General features: G+C 25.5%; 1 protein-coding gene across 1 annotated transcript; it reads left to right on the top strand.

Annotated features, from left to right (window-relative positions):
* The first annotated feature begins 3,598 nt into the window (after window positions 1–3,598).
* On the top strand, window positions 3,599–6,516 carry LOC127279544 (uncharacterized). The gene is made up of 4 exons (XM_051301978.1): window positions 3,599–3,884; window positions 4,421–4,544; window positions 6,092–6,195; window positions 6,393–6,516. The coding sequence occupies exons 1-3, from the start codon at window positions 3,752–3,754 to the stop codon at window positions 6,147–6,149; spliced, it is 315 nt and encodes a 104-aa protein (XP_051157935.1). The 5' UTR covers window positions 3,599–3,751; the 3' UTR covers window positions 6,150–6,195; window positions 6,393–6,516.
* The last annotated feature ends 10,853 nt before the right edge of the window (window positions 6,517–17,369 follow it).

The following is a 17,369-nucleotide window of genomic DNA, read 5'->3' on the forward strand; positions in this document are numbered from 1 at the left end:
AAAATAACATAAAGAGAAATAATTCTAAGAATTATGATATTATTGAATCTAAATTAAAAAGTAATTTTAGAAAGAGAATGAAGAGAAATATTTTGAGAAATATGAAAAAAGATAATTACAAAATTTACTCGAATAGTAAAAAAAGAATTGACAATAGATATAATGAAATTTGTTTAAATAATAATTGTAAAATTAATAACAATGAAGGAACGAAAATCTCTAATTTCAATTACATGAAAAAAGATTTAAATTACAATAAACAAAATATTCTCAAGGTATGAATCCACCGTTTTTTCTAATATATTATATAAAATAGATTTGTCCATACTTATATTTTTATGTATCAATTAATAATAATATTCATTACATATCGATTTTCCAGTTTTATTTTCCTTATTTTTAATTAAAATTGATTTTTCCATATTATTTAAAATAGAAAAAAAAATTTTTTTAAGTAAATATTAAGATACAAGTAAAGATTCCCATTTTTAAAAATCTTAAATAATAATAATAATTTTAAAGGAAAATTCTAATATAAAATTAAGTATCCAAATCCTAGACTAACTCTTGCTTGATTATTATAATAAAAAAATAATATATTTGCGAAGATTATATTAAATTACTTCGTTTAATAAAAAGAATTTTAAAAAAATATAATGAAAACTGTTTTAAATTAATTAAATTTTTTGAAAAATTAAGAAAATTTTAATTAACTTTGGGTGTAACATATACTTTATATATACAAATCGATTCATTTCAATGCAAGAAATACAATTATTTTATTCATTAACTTGAATTTTAAAAAAACACAAAATTTTTTAGCTAAAATATGAATTTTCGATTTTTCAATTTTTATTAATTCTCAAATTTTAAATCAAATCTATACTTTCAATATATCTATCTATTCATCTTGATGTAAGGAAGACGATTATATTATATATTACCTTAAATTTTTCGATTTAAACATTTTTTCAATTAAAAAAAATTTTTGGAAAAAAGACGATAAAATTTTTTTTGGGGGTATTTTTAAAAATCCTCTCGTCATTTTTGAGAGATTACTGTGTTAAATAAGCCTACCAAATTTTATTCAAATTCATTAAAACCTGTTAAAGATATCGTGTTCACAAAAACGATCCACACACACACACACATACATACATCCGGACACTTGATCAGGTTCTCATATAACATGTTTCTATATAGAGGAAAATTTGTTTTCACCATTTTTAAAAATTTTATAAACGAAAGGACTACAAAGCTTCCTTCACGAGAAAGCAAAATGAACATAACATGTTGGTAACTATACTAAAATGTTAATTTTTCTTTTTAAATTTACATTATTTTCAATAAATAAATAAATTATTATTTATTCTTGACATTAAATTAATTAATAATACCAATTATTTATTTTAATAACATATTTAATGAACAATGCTCATTATATTATTTTTTTTGCGTAACTAAAGAATCAACCATTAAAATTCCTTGCAAATAAAACAAAATTTTATGAAATTGAAACTACAAATCTTAAACAACAATTCAAAGAAAATTGGTCTACATTAAAAAAATCGCAAGGAATCATAAAATACAGTAAAAATTTTACAAACATAAAAAACAAAATACTTTTCTGAAATTATGAACGTTATTCTGATGTGAAAATTTTTTTGTCACAATCAGAAAGTAAATAATTAAACATTAAAATTATAATAGTATTTTTAATAATAAAAATAATATATTATTACTTATATAATAGTATAAATATTTTATAATATTTACATTTTAATTAATTATAATCACCTAAAGTACAATTTATCAATAAATTGTAATATAAATTAAATATCGAATTTCGACAATTTTCAATTAATAAATAAATTATTTAAAAATAAATGCAATCATGAAATATTTTTTTAATAAAATTTTTAGTCTACTATTACTTACTGAAATTCTCATTTGTCATTAAATTTAAATAATTGTATTTTAAAATAAAAATTTTATCTATTTTTGAAAACGTTCATAATTTAAAAAAAAACATGAAATAAAATTACAAGATAAATATTAAACAATAAAAAAAAAGTGGATCTGTAACGATTAAGAACAATTTATTTTTAGAAATGAGACGAGAAATGATGAATCTCAAAAAACGAAATATTTTAAATCCACACAGAAAGCTCAATCATCAACAAAAGTATGAGAAACACAAAAATTATAGGAAACGCAAAAAGCATATAAAAAGCAGAGGCAAGTATCTAAATCGTAGAAAGCATAGGCATAATAATAATAATTTAGCCGATAGTGCCTCTCAAGAATATCGGAATTTAAAACATGAAAAGCAGCAATCTCGAAGAAAACGAGCAAATACGAACGATCTAGATTTACATTCATATAATTCTTGTTATGAGTACTGTACGGATATCTCGAAAGTTAACAAATATCGATATTCCACTCAAAAATATAGAACGAATTCTAAGGATAGTTCTACTAAAAAGACAGAAAATATGAAAATTCACAGAAAAAGTATTGCATTCAATTTATGCATTATTTGAAATAAAAAATTATATATTTTCTTTTTCTTCTCTATTTTCACAATAGACAGATATTAATTCTTAAATAATATAATTATTATCTATATAGATAAAAAAGATGTAATTTCACTGAAAATTAGAAAACTCGATAACATAGTAGAAACATTCATGAAAAAACGAAAACAAAAAAGATAAGATGAAAATGATAGTTAGATTCAGAAAAAATATCATCAAAAAAGATACTAAAATTTTTATCAATAAAAACTTTACGATTAAATTGCAAAAAAGGGAAGATTTTTGTCTAAAACAGACAAATCAAATGAATTATGAAAATTCAAATCAAATAACAAGAAAAAAATCTGACACTATCGAAACACTGACAATAAAATTTAATAGTACCGATTATAAAAATAAAACAAATTGATTTATCGACGATAAAGTTGGAAAGTTAGAAGCAAAAAGAAATGTATATCCGGATACTATAGAAATAATGTAAAAAAAATTTAATACTACACAACAATGAACTTTCTAAATTTCGTGTCTCGTTGTTCTTCAAATACACTGAAAAAAAATTTATTTTATTCAAATAATGGGTTACTTGGCTATTATCAAATAAATATTTACTTGAATCAAATCAATTTTTTTCAGTGTAATGAAAAACAAATCGAAAAAAAAATTAAAAAAAAAAGAATATTTAAATATTTTCAAACCTATTAAACAAAAAAAATTAATTTTGTACTAATTATTAACAATTTTTTTTAATTATTGAGAAATTTGTAAATTTTCAAATAATAAAAAATAAATATACAATATATAAAAAATATCATATTATTTTTTTAACCGTTCAAAATTAAACTTGATTACTTTATATGATAATTCTAATCAATATTTTAAATTTGCTATTATTCCAAATGGTTTTGTTTCTCATATATGCACATTAACGATTTATATAGTCAAAATCTATTAAAGATTCATGAGAAGTTAATTTCGCGGTTAACACGTGTAAATGAATCTTTGATGGATTTCTCCACACATAAATTGCACAAACGCTTCCCCTCTACATGGTAAACTATCTTGCTTCCGTCTATAAAGCCTTTGGCGTCACTATACGTAATATCAGATCAAATATTGCCCGGTTTAACGTTGACAAGGTTAAAAGCAAACAAAATTGAAAGGAAAACAAAATTTGACATTCAAAAAAAAGAAAAAAAAAGGAAGTTTGAAATAATATGATTACAATAAGAAAATCAATCGTCCTACCACTTTTAGCAGTAATGCTAATTGTATTTTTACAAACAATACAAGGAATTCCTCATAATTCAGAAATAAGGATTACGTACGAAGGTTCATCATCTAATAGTAGTATGTATAATATTAAAATGAAAAGAAATTTATCTAAAATTTTTATTTATTTAAAAAAACAGTAATAAAAACTTTTTGTTGATAAAATATCATCATATTGCAAATATTTTAAACTATATAGAAATAATTCTTAAATATTGTATATTCTGTAGAAATAGGAAAGTTTCAAATAAAAATTTAAATAAAATTTACTAAATAATTAAAAAGTAAAATATTTAATTTGTCCGACTTTTCATTTATCCAAAATTTAATATTTTTGAAAGATACAGAATTTTGGACAAATGAAATGTTTGAAAAATAAAAATTCAAATGAATACAAATTCGGACAAATAAAAATTCAAAAATCTTAATTCAGACAAAAGAAATTTTGAACAAATGGAAAATAATTTCTTAATAAAAAAGTACGAGGAAATTATTATACGAACCAAATAATTTTACAGAATGTTTCAATTATAAAAAAAAAAAAATCAAAGAAAATAAAGTATATGATTTACATTTTACAAGTATGAAAATAGTAAAAAAAAATTCAATTACAGGTGAATCAAGTGAGTCAAGTGAATCAAGTGACTCAGATGAATCAGATGAATCAATTGAATCAAAAAATCAAGATGGTAGTGATGATGAATTATCCTCGGAATTATCCGAAAGAATCTTTAGTGGGTAAGTATAAACAACTAATTGTAAAAATTTCAAAAAAAAATTGAGTTTTAAATAAGTACACTAAGAAAAATCTTTTGACAACAAAACATTTAATTAATATTTGTACAACCAACTTTTATTGCTTGAACCAATAAAATGTTTGTCTCGCAACGATATTCAAAGCAATCTGACTAAAATTTTATTAATTAAATTAATATTTAATATATTTTACATTTTTTCAACAATTTTTAACCTTCAGAAAACTGAAAATTTGTTTATCAATTTTACATTTTATAATGTAAATTTTTTTGTAATTATTAAATTTTGTAAACAAAGGCGCCGTCTAATGATTAATGAAACAACACAAATTATGTTAAGTAATAAAACTTTTATTGAGGGGACGCATGAATAAGCTCTAAAACAAATTTGTTAGAAGTTACATTTAATAGAATTTTAATCAGCAGAATATTAATTTGCCAGAAAGTCAATTTAATCGAATTTTAATTTGACAGAAATTCAATTTGGTCGAATTTTAATTTGCCAGAAATTAAATTTCACCGAATTTAAATTTTCCCGAAACGTTGTTTTATAGAATACTAATAGTACAGAAAAACAAATTGACAGAAATCTACTTTACCAGAATGTATATTTGTTCGAATATTAATTTCCCAGAAAGTTAATTTGACCGAAAATTAATTTGGCAGAATTCCAATTTGATCGAATTTTAATTTACCAGAAAGTCAATTTCATCGAATTTTAATTTGCCAGAAAATCAATTTAATCGAAATTTATATTGTGCGAAACGCTTTCTCATAGAATTTTAATTTAGCAGAAAGGTAATTTAATAGAATCCTAATATGTATAGCAGAATCAAAATTTGACAGAAATTTACCTTACCAGAAAGTATATTTGTTTGAACATTAATTTGCCAGAAACTCAATTTCACCGAAAATCAATTTGACCAAAATATTTCAGCGCTAATTTTAAAATTAACCAATCAGAATTTTCTTCATAATTTCCTATAGCTTAATTTTAAAATTAGCGCCGAAATATTTCGGTCAAATTGATTTTCGGTGAAATTGAGTTTAATGTTCGTACAAATATACTTACTGGTAAGGTAAACTGTCAAATTTTGATTCTGCTATATTAAGATTCTATTAAATTACCTTTCTGCTAAATTAAAATTCTATGAGAGAACGTTTCGCACAATATAAATTTCGATTAAATTGATTTTCTGCCAAATTAAAATTCGATAAAATTGACTTTCTGGCAAATTAAAATTCGACCAAATTGAATTTCTGTCAAATTAAAATTCGATCAAATTGATTTTCTACCAAATTAAAATTCGATTAAATTGACTTTCTAGCAAATTAATATTCTGCTGATTAAAATTTTATCAAATGTAACTTCTAACAAATTTGTTTAAGAGCTTATTCATGCGTCCCTTATTGAGCCAACCAAATAAGTTCGATTGTTCAAAAATATCATCCAAATGTTTTTATTTATTTTTTGTCAAAAAATACCCAATCTCAAAAATTTAGATATTAAGAAAAAATTTTTCAATCTAGTGGTCGAGATGAAACATTGGCAAGAGTAGAACCTGATGACGTTATGTATTATTCATAAGAATATGACAAATTTCAATATTTTCTCTAAATATAAAATATAACAGGTGAGAAAAATATGAATATGAATAAAAAAAAAATAAAAGTAATATCGTAAAATAAATGAGAAATATAGATCATAATAATTAAAACAATAATACTAATATCAATCAATATCTTTTGAATTTCATTAAATTCATATAATAAAGTGTGATCAATAATAATCATAATGAATAATCATTTTTTAATTGTTAATTATTTGCAGAAAATTGCATTTCAACTTGATTTTGAGACAAAAACAAAATGTAACGAAAACGCATGAAGTTATAAAGAAATTCTGTAGTTATATATGTATTAAAAAATTTGTGCAATAAATATATTAACACTAACTTTCTTATTGTATTATTATAATATTACTAATTACATATATACCGAATTAAAATTGTTTCTCATACCGAAAAAAGGAGAATATTCCGTTCAAAACTTAATTTTAAATTGTATTTTCAATTTATACCTAAATATTTACCAAAAAAGATAAGATTTTTTTTATTTGAAAACATTTTGATTAAAAGAGAACTTTTTATCATTCATAATTGATTGAAATTCTTCTTTTGGATTTAAAATTTTTTTCTAAAATTGAAATTATTCCTCTCTATGAAACAATTTTTTTTATGGAAAAAATATAGTTTAACTGTTTTTTTTTTGTTTTTCACGAAAACCTTTAACCTTTATATAAAATGACGTTTGAAAAAATATGATAAAAGAGGAAAAATTCTCTCAATATTAGACAGGAATACTTTAGTGCGGAAAAGTTGCTGCAAAAGTAGAGGAATCCTCTTTTAATGAGAACATTTCTTTTCAGTGCAAATATGTACATTAACTATTTATATAGTCAAAATCTGTTAAAGATTCATATGAAAAGTTAATTTCGCGATTAACACGTAAAATTTAATGTTTGATGGTTTTCTCCAAACGTAAATTACACAAACGCTTCCTCACTACATGACTGTATATAGCTTACCTAGCTATACCATCAAAAAGCCTTTGGCGTCACTATATGTTAATTTAATGAATTTTAATAGAAATCAGTTTGAAGTTAGAAAAATGCGTTTTTATTATTTTTTTTCACTAATCAGAAATCACAGTACCTTTTTTCTTGAAAATAGGTGAAATATTATTTATTAAAAATAAATGAAAAAAATATGATAAAAACCTTATATATTTATAACTAATTAACGTGCAAAATAATTAATTTGTATTTTTTCTTTGTATTAATTTAAATTTTTCATCAAAGATTGAAGCATTCCTTATTTTGAAATTTGGGTAAATTGAAATTTGGATAATTTGAAACTTAAATCAATTAATCTTAAAAATAGATTGAAATTTCGTTAATTATATAAGTTTCAATCTATTGAATTTGCATTTGATAAAAATTGTAATTAATAAATTTGTTCTCACCAATAAAAATTAGAATGGATTGAAAGTTGAATCGTTTGAAATTTATATTAAGGTCTAGATTGAATTGTAATTTGGATCGATTAAAAATTGAATCAAATAAAATTTAATAAAATTAAAATTTCGATGAATTAAAGTTAAAACAGATTCAAATTTAAAATTAAACAATGACATGTTTTTAAACAAGGACCCCAATTTTAAAAAACACATGGGCAATTTGTACTCAGTGTGTAGTTTAAGGGTTAAATATGTATTCAAAGTTTTTAAGTAAACAAAAACCAAAAAAAAAAACAATTACCTATACTTAAAATAAACATTTTTTTCTTTTAAGACATATATAGTTAATTGTTCCTGAGATGTATAACCACAAATATATTATCAACGCCCCGGTGTGTGCACTATCATCAATAGATTCTTTTAATTAAAACGAACATAAAAGAGATGGAGACCTCATTTGTCGAGGGGCAATCTATTTTTGTTCAGTTTGTTCCATTTTATTCTCTACACCTTTTAACATCTCTATGTGTATTGTGTATGTGTGTATTTGGCAGAAACTTTCTTTTTGAGAGTGAATCGCCAAAGTTTCCTCGTAAACGCGAAAGAGATATATATATATATACGTGTGGTAGCTTTATATTTATGAAATAGACGAACACTGAGCATTGGTATATACATATACTTTCCCAAAACCAATTAAAATCTCAAAATCAGACGCTTGCTTATGCAGGCAGAAGGGAAGAAGATATTCTGTTGTTCAAGTTAGGAGAAGAGGAAGAAAATGTTATTACTTATTCGCGGTACACACCAAGCAGAATTATTTAGATATTCCGGTGAGCATCTGGGTTCGGTTTTGACGCCGTTTTGCCTGCACTTTCCTGCCTATCCTTTCGGTCTACATTAATATCACGAGTTTCTTGTATATAGTCGGGAAAAGGCCGCCATCGAGGAAGAAAGTCGAGGGTAGGTTATGATATTTTTACATAACATTATGGTTACGTGAAGAACGAAACCGTGCGGGGTTTGGTGCCCAGTTGAAGGTTTGGGTCACTAATGGAGGTTAAAACGGTATATGTATATAAGATGTACAACCGTACATTTTTCAACATCAATATCGACAAAACACTACTGACATTGGTGCGGATGTTCTCTAGATATACACGGAGAAACCCGTAGAAGTAATTTTTTTAGAATGTAACACTATTTTGCTTTACAAAGTCCGTAAATAATAATAATAATAATATAAAAAAGACAAGGTTGTCTTTTATAATTAGATAGCTCCTATTCTAGTTTTTCCTTCCCATGATTTTTCTACACAAAATATTAAAAATTACTATACTTTAAAATAGAAAAATTCTTATTAAAATAAATAAAATTTAATAAAAGTCACATTATTTCCGAACTTTGTACTAGTTTTAAGTAATTTTTGCAAATGTCGATCTCTCCTTGTATATTTAGACATTCGATACAATTGATTCTTGATCAAGTCACGTTAAACCAACTGGAATTTAATCTCTCGAATCGGTATTTTGCTCAATGGTTTCCGATTCTCCAATATATGTTCAAGTACAATTTGAATTTAACCCAAACATTCCTAATTTATAAAACCAATAGCCTAATTTGTAGAATATCCTTCTAAAAATACTCGTCACATCGATTTCTTTTTTAAAATTGTCAATGAATAATAATGCACTATAATATTCGTTCCATTATTTTAAAACAGAGAATATTTTTATATAAATACAAGAGTGTACTTTAAAGGGCTTCCCACTATGCCTTTTGTGTTTATACCACAGCAATAGATGATGCATTGTCCTACTGGAAACAAAAGATAAAGAATGGAAGAATATTAAAATATCTTTCTCCACAGTCATTTTCTACGGTCTAATGTTTCACTACTTTGCTTTTTTATATTGATTAACATTCCACACAATAACTAAACATATAAGATTGCTTCGAAAGCAACAATATGGAAATTTTAATTAATTCTGTCTTTAATGAAGTTTAAATTAAAAAAAAAAAAGAGTGTAAATCCAGGAGGAATTCAAGAGTCAGGTAAATGGAATGAAAAAAAAAGAATGCGTAAAGAAGAATGGTAGACGTATTTTGTAGGAAACGTGGTCCACCGCGGTATGACAGAGAAAGAGAGAGAAAAAAGAGTAGAGCACGCGCACGAATGACAGATTATATTTCCGCGTATCATGATCGCAGCCAGGATAGTTTCCTATATATAACGTATAGGATATACAGCCCTGGCTGGCATCGACATGTCGATAGCAGGCCTCGCCGTGCGATACATCTACCGATATATACCCTCCCCCCGCGCCCCACCCACACACTCTATTCGGGAGAGCTACCCTCAGTTCACCCTTCGACCGACCGCTAAATGGTCAGCAGCCACCCCACAGTGCTCAATTATTGATACTTATACCGACCACCCACCCTCTCATTTTCCACTGCATGTCTCTGCATCTCGAAGCACCGCGCCACGTCGATCGCAATATATATATATATAAAAACCAACAGTCGTAATCGTTCCATTTTTCAACCTCTCTGAGACTTTAAGGAGAAAGTAAAATCACCCTCCTCATTATACTCTTAACAGAAAATAATAATAATAAACCCAGCACGGCAGAATGATTTTCTTAATACTGAAATAACGATTTTATTTATAATCAAATATAAATTGCATAAGTTTTATGAAAATTTAAAGTTTTTATTATATTATTATTCAACATTAAATTAATTAAAAATTATTTTTTCGATTTTGGAAGATAGACTCAAATTTTGTAGCATAATATCCCCACTGTGGGGACTGTTGTGGTACAATTTTTTTTTTTTTATTCATAAAATAAAGTTAAAATTTTTTCTTCGAATTGAACTGTATGTATGAACTTTTTACCACATATTCTGTAAATAAAATATTTTTTAAATTAACATGAAAACCATGTAAAATTAATAATGTTCAAATATCTGTCACAAATATAAATCATTTATGTTTAAAATCGAAACACAGGAGTTTTTTTTTACTTATTAGAAAATAAATTTTTGTATAATAATTATTTTTAAGTAGTACTGATTGTACCAGAATATCCTCTGCAAATGCTAGATTTTTAGTTTTAAAAACTTCTCTCCTAATATAGGGGAGACCGGGGTTACTTGGCGCACTTTTTTCTCTTTGTTGTGTAACTCACTCATTTTTGCTTTTTTTAAAAAGTTAAGGTATAGAAAACTTGTTGTAACATATCAGCTTTAAATTAAAAAAAAAGAAAGTTGAAATATATTTAATACTTTTATTTTTATGCCACTTTATTTGAAGCTGTGCAAAGCGCGCCAAGCAACCCCGACCCGGGGTTGCGTAGCGCAGGAGTGAAATTAAAATTAAATTATATGATTTAAAGTTTAAATAATATAAGACTTAACAAAATAAGTCTTGTACTGTAATTTTACAATAAAATTATTTTAAATTTAAAAATTAGAAAATTTCATTTAAATTAAATGAATTTTGATTTAAATGAAATCGTAAAATTACCAAAAAATATTTTTTTTTGATAATAACGCTGTGAATATTTAAAAACCATTATTCGGTTAAATTTTTTGAATAGGATTGTTATTGGTGCTTATTAATGTGTAAATTTCATATAATCAACTTCATTTTATTAATATTTAACGAAATTTTCAGATACCCCGCCACCTAACCCCGAATGTACTTTTGAAATATTTATTAATTTTTTATAAAAACTGTTAATATAAATCAAATGTATAGAGCTCAAAACTTAATATTTGAGCTCTTCTAAAATTAATTTTTTAAAGAGATATCACAAAAAATTGAAGAGGTTAAAAAATTACTTTGGAGTGCCAAAATCAGTTATTTTAATCTATACTCCACAATAATTAATTAATATTAATGAAATTTTCTACAAACTTACAGTTCATCAAGTACTTTAAGCAGAATCAAGAGAAAAATTAATGTAACTTAACACTTTTGAATAAACTCAAGTGCGCCAAACAGCCCCGGTCTCCCCTACTTAATAAAAAGTTAGTCAATCGATTATATATTGTTATAACTAAATTTTTAACATGTATCTTAAATATTTTTGACACTAATTTTCGTGAATTTTATGGTATGCAGATTTTTACAGAACTTCCCAAATTCCAACAAAATTTTTTTGTTTTCTAAAACTGAATTTATTAATAACATTACAGTTATTTTGTTGCCAAAACGTCCCACTACAATTACAGCTAGGTATGAAATTTTAACATTTCGAAATTAATATTTTACAAATTAAAAACTAGCTTGTACCTGGTCTACTAGAATAGCCCCGGTTGACGGCAATTTAAAAAAAAAAGATTTAACTTCTATCTACACTGAGAAAAAGGATTTTTTATTTCAAACATTAAGGGGAGGCACCACCTCCAATTTTAACCCACATATATTTAAATTATCAAAAGAGATTATATTTTTTTTCTTGCATCATTTGGGTCCTAAAACAATACAAGATGGTCAAAAAAAGAAAATTTTAATTTTTGACTATTTTAGAATATTAATTTTTTGAAAAAATTAAATTTTTTGAAAATCCATGCAAGATATTCTTAAGAATCATTAAAAAAAAGTGTGGAAAATGAATTAGCGAAAGAAAATAGTAAAAATTGTGAAAAAAGTACAATTTTAACCCAAATGATGCACTGTTAAAAATCGTGCTTCAACTTTACACTAAAAAGATTAAAATAATACATTTTCAAATCTCAAAAAGTGTAAATGTTTGCATGTCCGTCCAATTTCTTTTGCTATAAAAACTAGCCTTAATTTAATTTAATATTTAAAATCTAAAATATTGGTTCGTTATGCCTTTCAGTCAGAAAAATTTTATGACAGTAAAAAAGTCATTCAAAAAGAGAAACAAAAGAATTTCGTTAACACAATAAAAGTTGAAGCTAAATGAGAGTCACTGCTAGTAGCAAATGGTCTCGATTACCCGTTTGACCGAGTAGAACGAGTAGTTGACATTTTCCAAGCGTACGAGCCGCGCTTCTGAGTCGGATATAGTCTGTTTCTTTCTCTCTCTTTCTTTGCATCACATCCCATGAAGCGAAATTCAACAAAATGAAATAGAGGAAAATACAGGAAAAACCACTTAAAAAACTCATCACTCAATCTTGATTTAGTCAACTTCGTGTTGCCGGCATTTAAATATATACTTTTGCAACTAAGTTTACTATTTATCATTCATAATTTTAAAACTTTTGTAAAAAAAAATAATGTAAACATTATAATTTTTCAAAAATTATAAAACAATTTTTTTTTTTTATTTCAAAAAGAAAAATTTCCAAAGAAAATTAATATTTTTTATCCAAGTTTTTCTCTAACTAATAATTTTTAGAACATAATCGTGCGTCCCATAAAATCTAAAATTTTGTGTTACCGCAAACACTATAAACAATTAATTTTCTTTTCCAATAAAATTCCAACATATTTGTATTTGCCAAGTAATTATTCAGCGCAGAATTGAAATTATAAAGAAGGCATTGATTTAATGCGTGAAAGCGAATCCAAGAGGAGTCTCTCAATGGGGGAGAAAGTGGGAGGTAAAAAAAAAAAGAGAACTACCTTCATAAAGCGGACAAGCCGGAGGGGGCAAAAATCCCCGGTCTTTTCGCCATATAGACATGTCTCGCGTAGCGCCTTGGCGTCTAAGTGTATTAGACTCGCGCGTTCCAGGTCGAGGGATGGTAGTGGCAAAGGAAGTCGGTGAGGGTAGTGTACAAAGGGGGGTGTGAGAGGGTGAAGAACCTTCCTCCGTACCCCGCTAATGGCACCCTGGGGGTATCCCCGGAGAACCCTCTCGTATTTATTATTTAGCGAGAGATGCGAGGATAGTCCCGGTCTTGTGCGAGGAGCACAAACATCACACATCGGTCCTCTCTTCCTGGGAGGCCGTACCCAGTATTATATGTGTCTATCGTTTCGGATCATTTTTAGGGGGAGGGAGAGAGAGAGAGAGAGAGCCCACAGGAAATTAATATCAATCCTCGTATACATTTGATTTTGCAAATGCTATAGCCAATCACACCCAGTGATATATAGTCGCACTTAAAAATTGTTAGATTGAAAGATAAACCATCCATCACATCGAGCGATGTGTCAATGTAATTTTAATGAATATTCTCATCACTGGCTTAATGTCAAACAATTGAAATGATTGATTTTCAGATATAATAATATTTATAAAAGCGATGAGGGATATTATTTCATTTCAAATGCAATAAGTTATTATGTTTATATTTATATATATATATAAAAAATCATATATTATAATAACACATAACTATAAAAAATGTTTCATGAATCAAAAGATTGAATCTATATTTTCTAAATTCAGAAAATTAAATTTAAATAATTCAAGAATTGAAACGTAAAATTAATTTAATATTTACAAATATAAATTGTTCACCTCATTGATAACACGGAAAAATTGTTTTATATTTCTAAAATACTCCACAATAATTCATTTATTTCCTGTCAATGATCATATTTCTAATATAATTATTCATAAATCTGAATTAATGAACGTCGATTTTTCTGACTGACTCCCTAGTCCTCGGAGTAAGACGTTGTCACGTCAAAAAATACAACTAAATTTTTTGTAATAAAATTTTTCCAATAAATTAAAATATTTACCTGAATAACGAATTTTCAGCTTCAAGGAGATTCATTCAAACTAAATAGCCCTCGGAGATCCCTACTTTCAAATTAAATTTCCATTGAGAAAATGTGAAAAATAACCGTAAAAATAGACCGAGTTCTAAAAAGTGTGAATATGAAGAATTCTGTGTCCTTCAAGATAAGACATCCTTTTTTTTTACTTTTGCCCTTATCTTTGAAGTACATGACACCACAAGCCATCGAGGATAGAATCTGCAAAAAGAAAAATTAAAATACTATCAGCGCTGTACTAACATGTATAGTTAAATCTTTAACCGATCGGTAATATCTATAAAAAAAAATTTAATTACAAAATTTGACAAAAATAAGTATGGCATCGAGACTAAACCTGAAGTAATCGAATAACACAAAAATCTTGAAAATATAACTTATATAGTTTTCGACAACTCGACGTTGATATTAAACTATCATTATAATTCAAAATTTCATTGAACTGAAGTAATTTATCGAGAATTTCAAAATTGATCATTTAAACAAAATGTTTTTATTAACATCTATTTAATTTTTAAATTTGTGAAAAAATATTGCACATCTACTAAAGTTAGGGTAAATGTACTAATTACGGCGCGATTCGAGTCAAAATTTATGTTATTTAGATATAAAAAAATTTATAAATTTATAAAAATCGATTATTTAAACAAATATGAGAAATTAAAACTAATACCGTAATTATCTATTACGGCGCGTTTGTATCAGTTTCGGTGTATCAATTACGGTGACCAAAATTACGTGTATTTTGAAAATACTTTGCCCACCGTAATTAGAGCCAATGGAAATCTTAAAAATCTTTCAATTACGGCGAGGGAATTATTTGATCTCAAATAATTAAATTAATAATTGTTTAAATGTGCATTTTTATTAATAATTGTATCAAAAAAGATTAAAATAATTTTTTTAAATAATTTTGCAACAGTTATATTAAATATAATAGAAATAATATAGTTATTTTTATGAACGCACCGTAATTGATGCACTTACTCTAGGTTAAATAACAAATTATTTAAATCAAAATATCATTCAAAATATCAAATTTTTGTCAAATGTCAATTAAGTTAAACGCAAATTCATCCAAATGACAATTTATTTGATTATAAATGAAAATTCGAAAAAATTGATAATTTAATCAAAAGTAAATTAGGTTAAATGAAAATTTGATTGAAAGCATATTAAACTCAATATTAAATTGGATTCGACTAGAAGGTGGTGCAATTAAATGTTTATTTAACCCAATTATTATGTGTCCTAATTTTAAATTGTATAAATTATAATTAAATCTAATTTTTTGACGTTAAAATTTAATGTAGTAGAATTTAATTAAAATGAATTAGTATATTGATTCAAAGAACAATTGTTTGATCAAAATTTCATATAACAATAATGGAAGTTAAAAAAATTAAATTATCCAACATAATTTATTATTACTAACAAAAATTTCCAAATAAATAATTCTTTTTTTAACGAATTTTAATTTGAAAGAATTGACAATAACTAAAAATCTCAAATATTACTTTGATTGAAAAAAATAATTATTATCAACTTTATATATAGTAAAAATATCGATTCATTAGCTGTGAAAACATTTAAGCTATATTATATTATTTATTAAACACATATTATACATATGCCATTCAACTCTCAACTGTAGTGAGATTTAATATAGAAAAATTATTGTACAATTGGCATTTATTGAAATTGTTTGAAAATCAATGAGCAATTTAAAGGCAGAGTACGCGGAGAAATCGATTGTCGTGTTCAGGTTGAAAACAGTGAGCGCAATTTGCGCGTTAGGGAAATGCATGCTCCGATGGCAGCAGCTGCGAAATGTTATTGATACTACATTTCTCTCGATTTGACGAATTGCCGTACTAGACTAATGGTCCGAATAGAAGGCCATACTAGCCGTTCTGACTCGCAGGTTTCCCAAAATTATTGCTCACCGTTAAACTATATAACCACCCTAGCTCTCTCTCACTCTCACATATAAGGAGAGAAAAAAGACGAGTGCTCATTCGACCGAAAGATTAACCGCAAACTATACCAGTAAAAGCACCCGAAAAAAAATAAAAGGAATTTTAACTTTTCTCCTCCACCCACACGAAATTCAAGAATCAAAAAATTGCTTTCGAAGAACAAAATGTTATGTTTTAATGTTCTAAGAGAATTTTTGAAATCATTTTTAATTATATCATTGTCCAAAGAAATTTATTTTTTACGTGAAAAAAAAAATATTAAAATTTACACGCGCTTTTTCCCAACAATTATAAAGTAATGTAATGAAATTTAATATAATTAATTTTCTTCAATATACAAAAATACCAGTAAAATCGATTTTTCTAAAAAAATGGAATTTAAACTTTTCCTCACTCATAAGTTAAATTCTCTTTCAAAAATTATAATTATTTTTAAAAATAATACAATTTTATAACAAAAATAATCGAAACTTATAAGTTTCGATATTTTAAGTTTTAAACATAAACAAAATTCATATATATACAATTTTATAGTAAAAGTACTTACAATAATCTCCATTAAAATACTTTTATCATTTTTCCAGATTAATATTTTAAAAATAAAGCGGATCTTCCAAAAAAACTCGCAGCTTTCATAAATGAATATTTCTCCATTTTCCAATTTGTAAATATCGTATCTCTTAATTTTCTCCATATTCTGAAAAAAATAAAAATTATAAGTATTCATTTATAGGTTAACTTAATTAAATTTAATAAATTAACTTCATTAAAGAAGATTTTCTAATTATTACATTTTTATTACATAAATATATAATTTTGTAACTGATTTTCTCAAAAGTCGGAATTGATATAATTAAACGCAAATTGATAAAGTTTGAGTCACATAAATATGAATAACGTCCAAACAATTGTCAATAATAAATATTACAATGTGCTTTTTATTATAAAGAATTTAGATAAAGATATTATTATTATTAAGATAAAACAATAATTGTCATAAAGTCGTGCCGCGAAAAAAATGTTGAGAGTTCTAACATCCAAGAGAAAGTTCAAATTATCAAAAAAAGTACAAATATTTCGAATAAACATAACCAAA

The sequence above is a fragment of the Leptopilina boulardi genome, unplaced genomic scaffold (assembly GCF_019393585.1).
Source record: "Leptopilina boulardi isolate dan_hultmark-lab unplaced genomic scaffold, ZJU_Lbou_2.1 LbouV2_216, whole genome shotgun sequence".
In the NCBI taxonomy this organism is placed as follows: domain Eukaryota; kingdom Metazoa; phylum Arthropoda; class Insecta; order Hymenoptera; family Figitidae; genus Leptopilina; species Leptopilina boulardi.

Excerpts from the sequence above, each read along its gene's own strand:
- LOC127279544 (XM_051301978.1), top strand. The coding sequence starts at position 3,752 with ATGATTACAATAAGAAAATCAATCGTCCTACCACTTTTAGCAGTAATG. Across the intron at positions 3,885-4,420 it reads AGGTTCATCATCTAATAGTA|GTGAATCAAGTGAGTCAAGT; the intron begins GTATGTATAATA and ends ATTCAATTACAG. Across the intron at positions 4,545-6,091 it reads TCCGAAAGAATCTTTAGTGG|TGGTCGAGATGAAACATTGG; the intron begins GTAAGTATAAAC and ends TTTTCAATCTAG.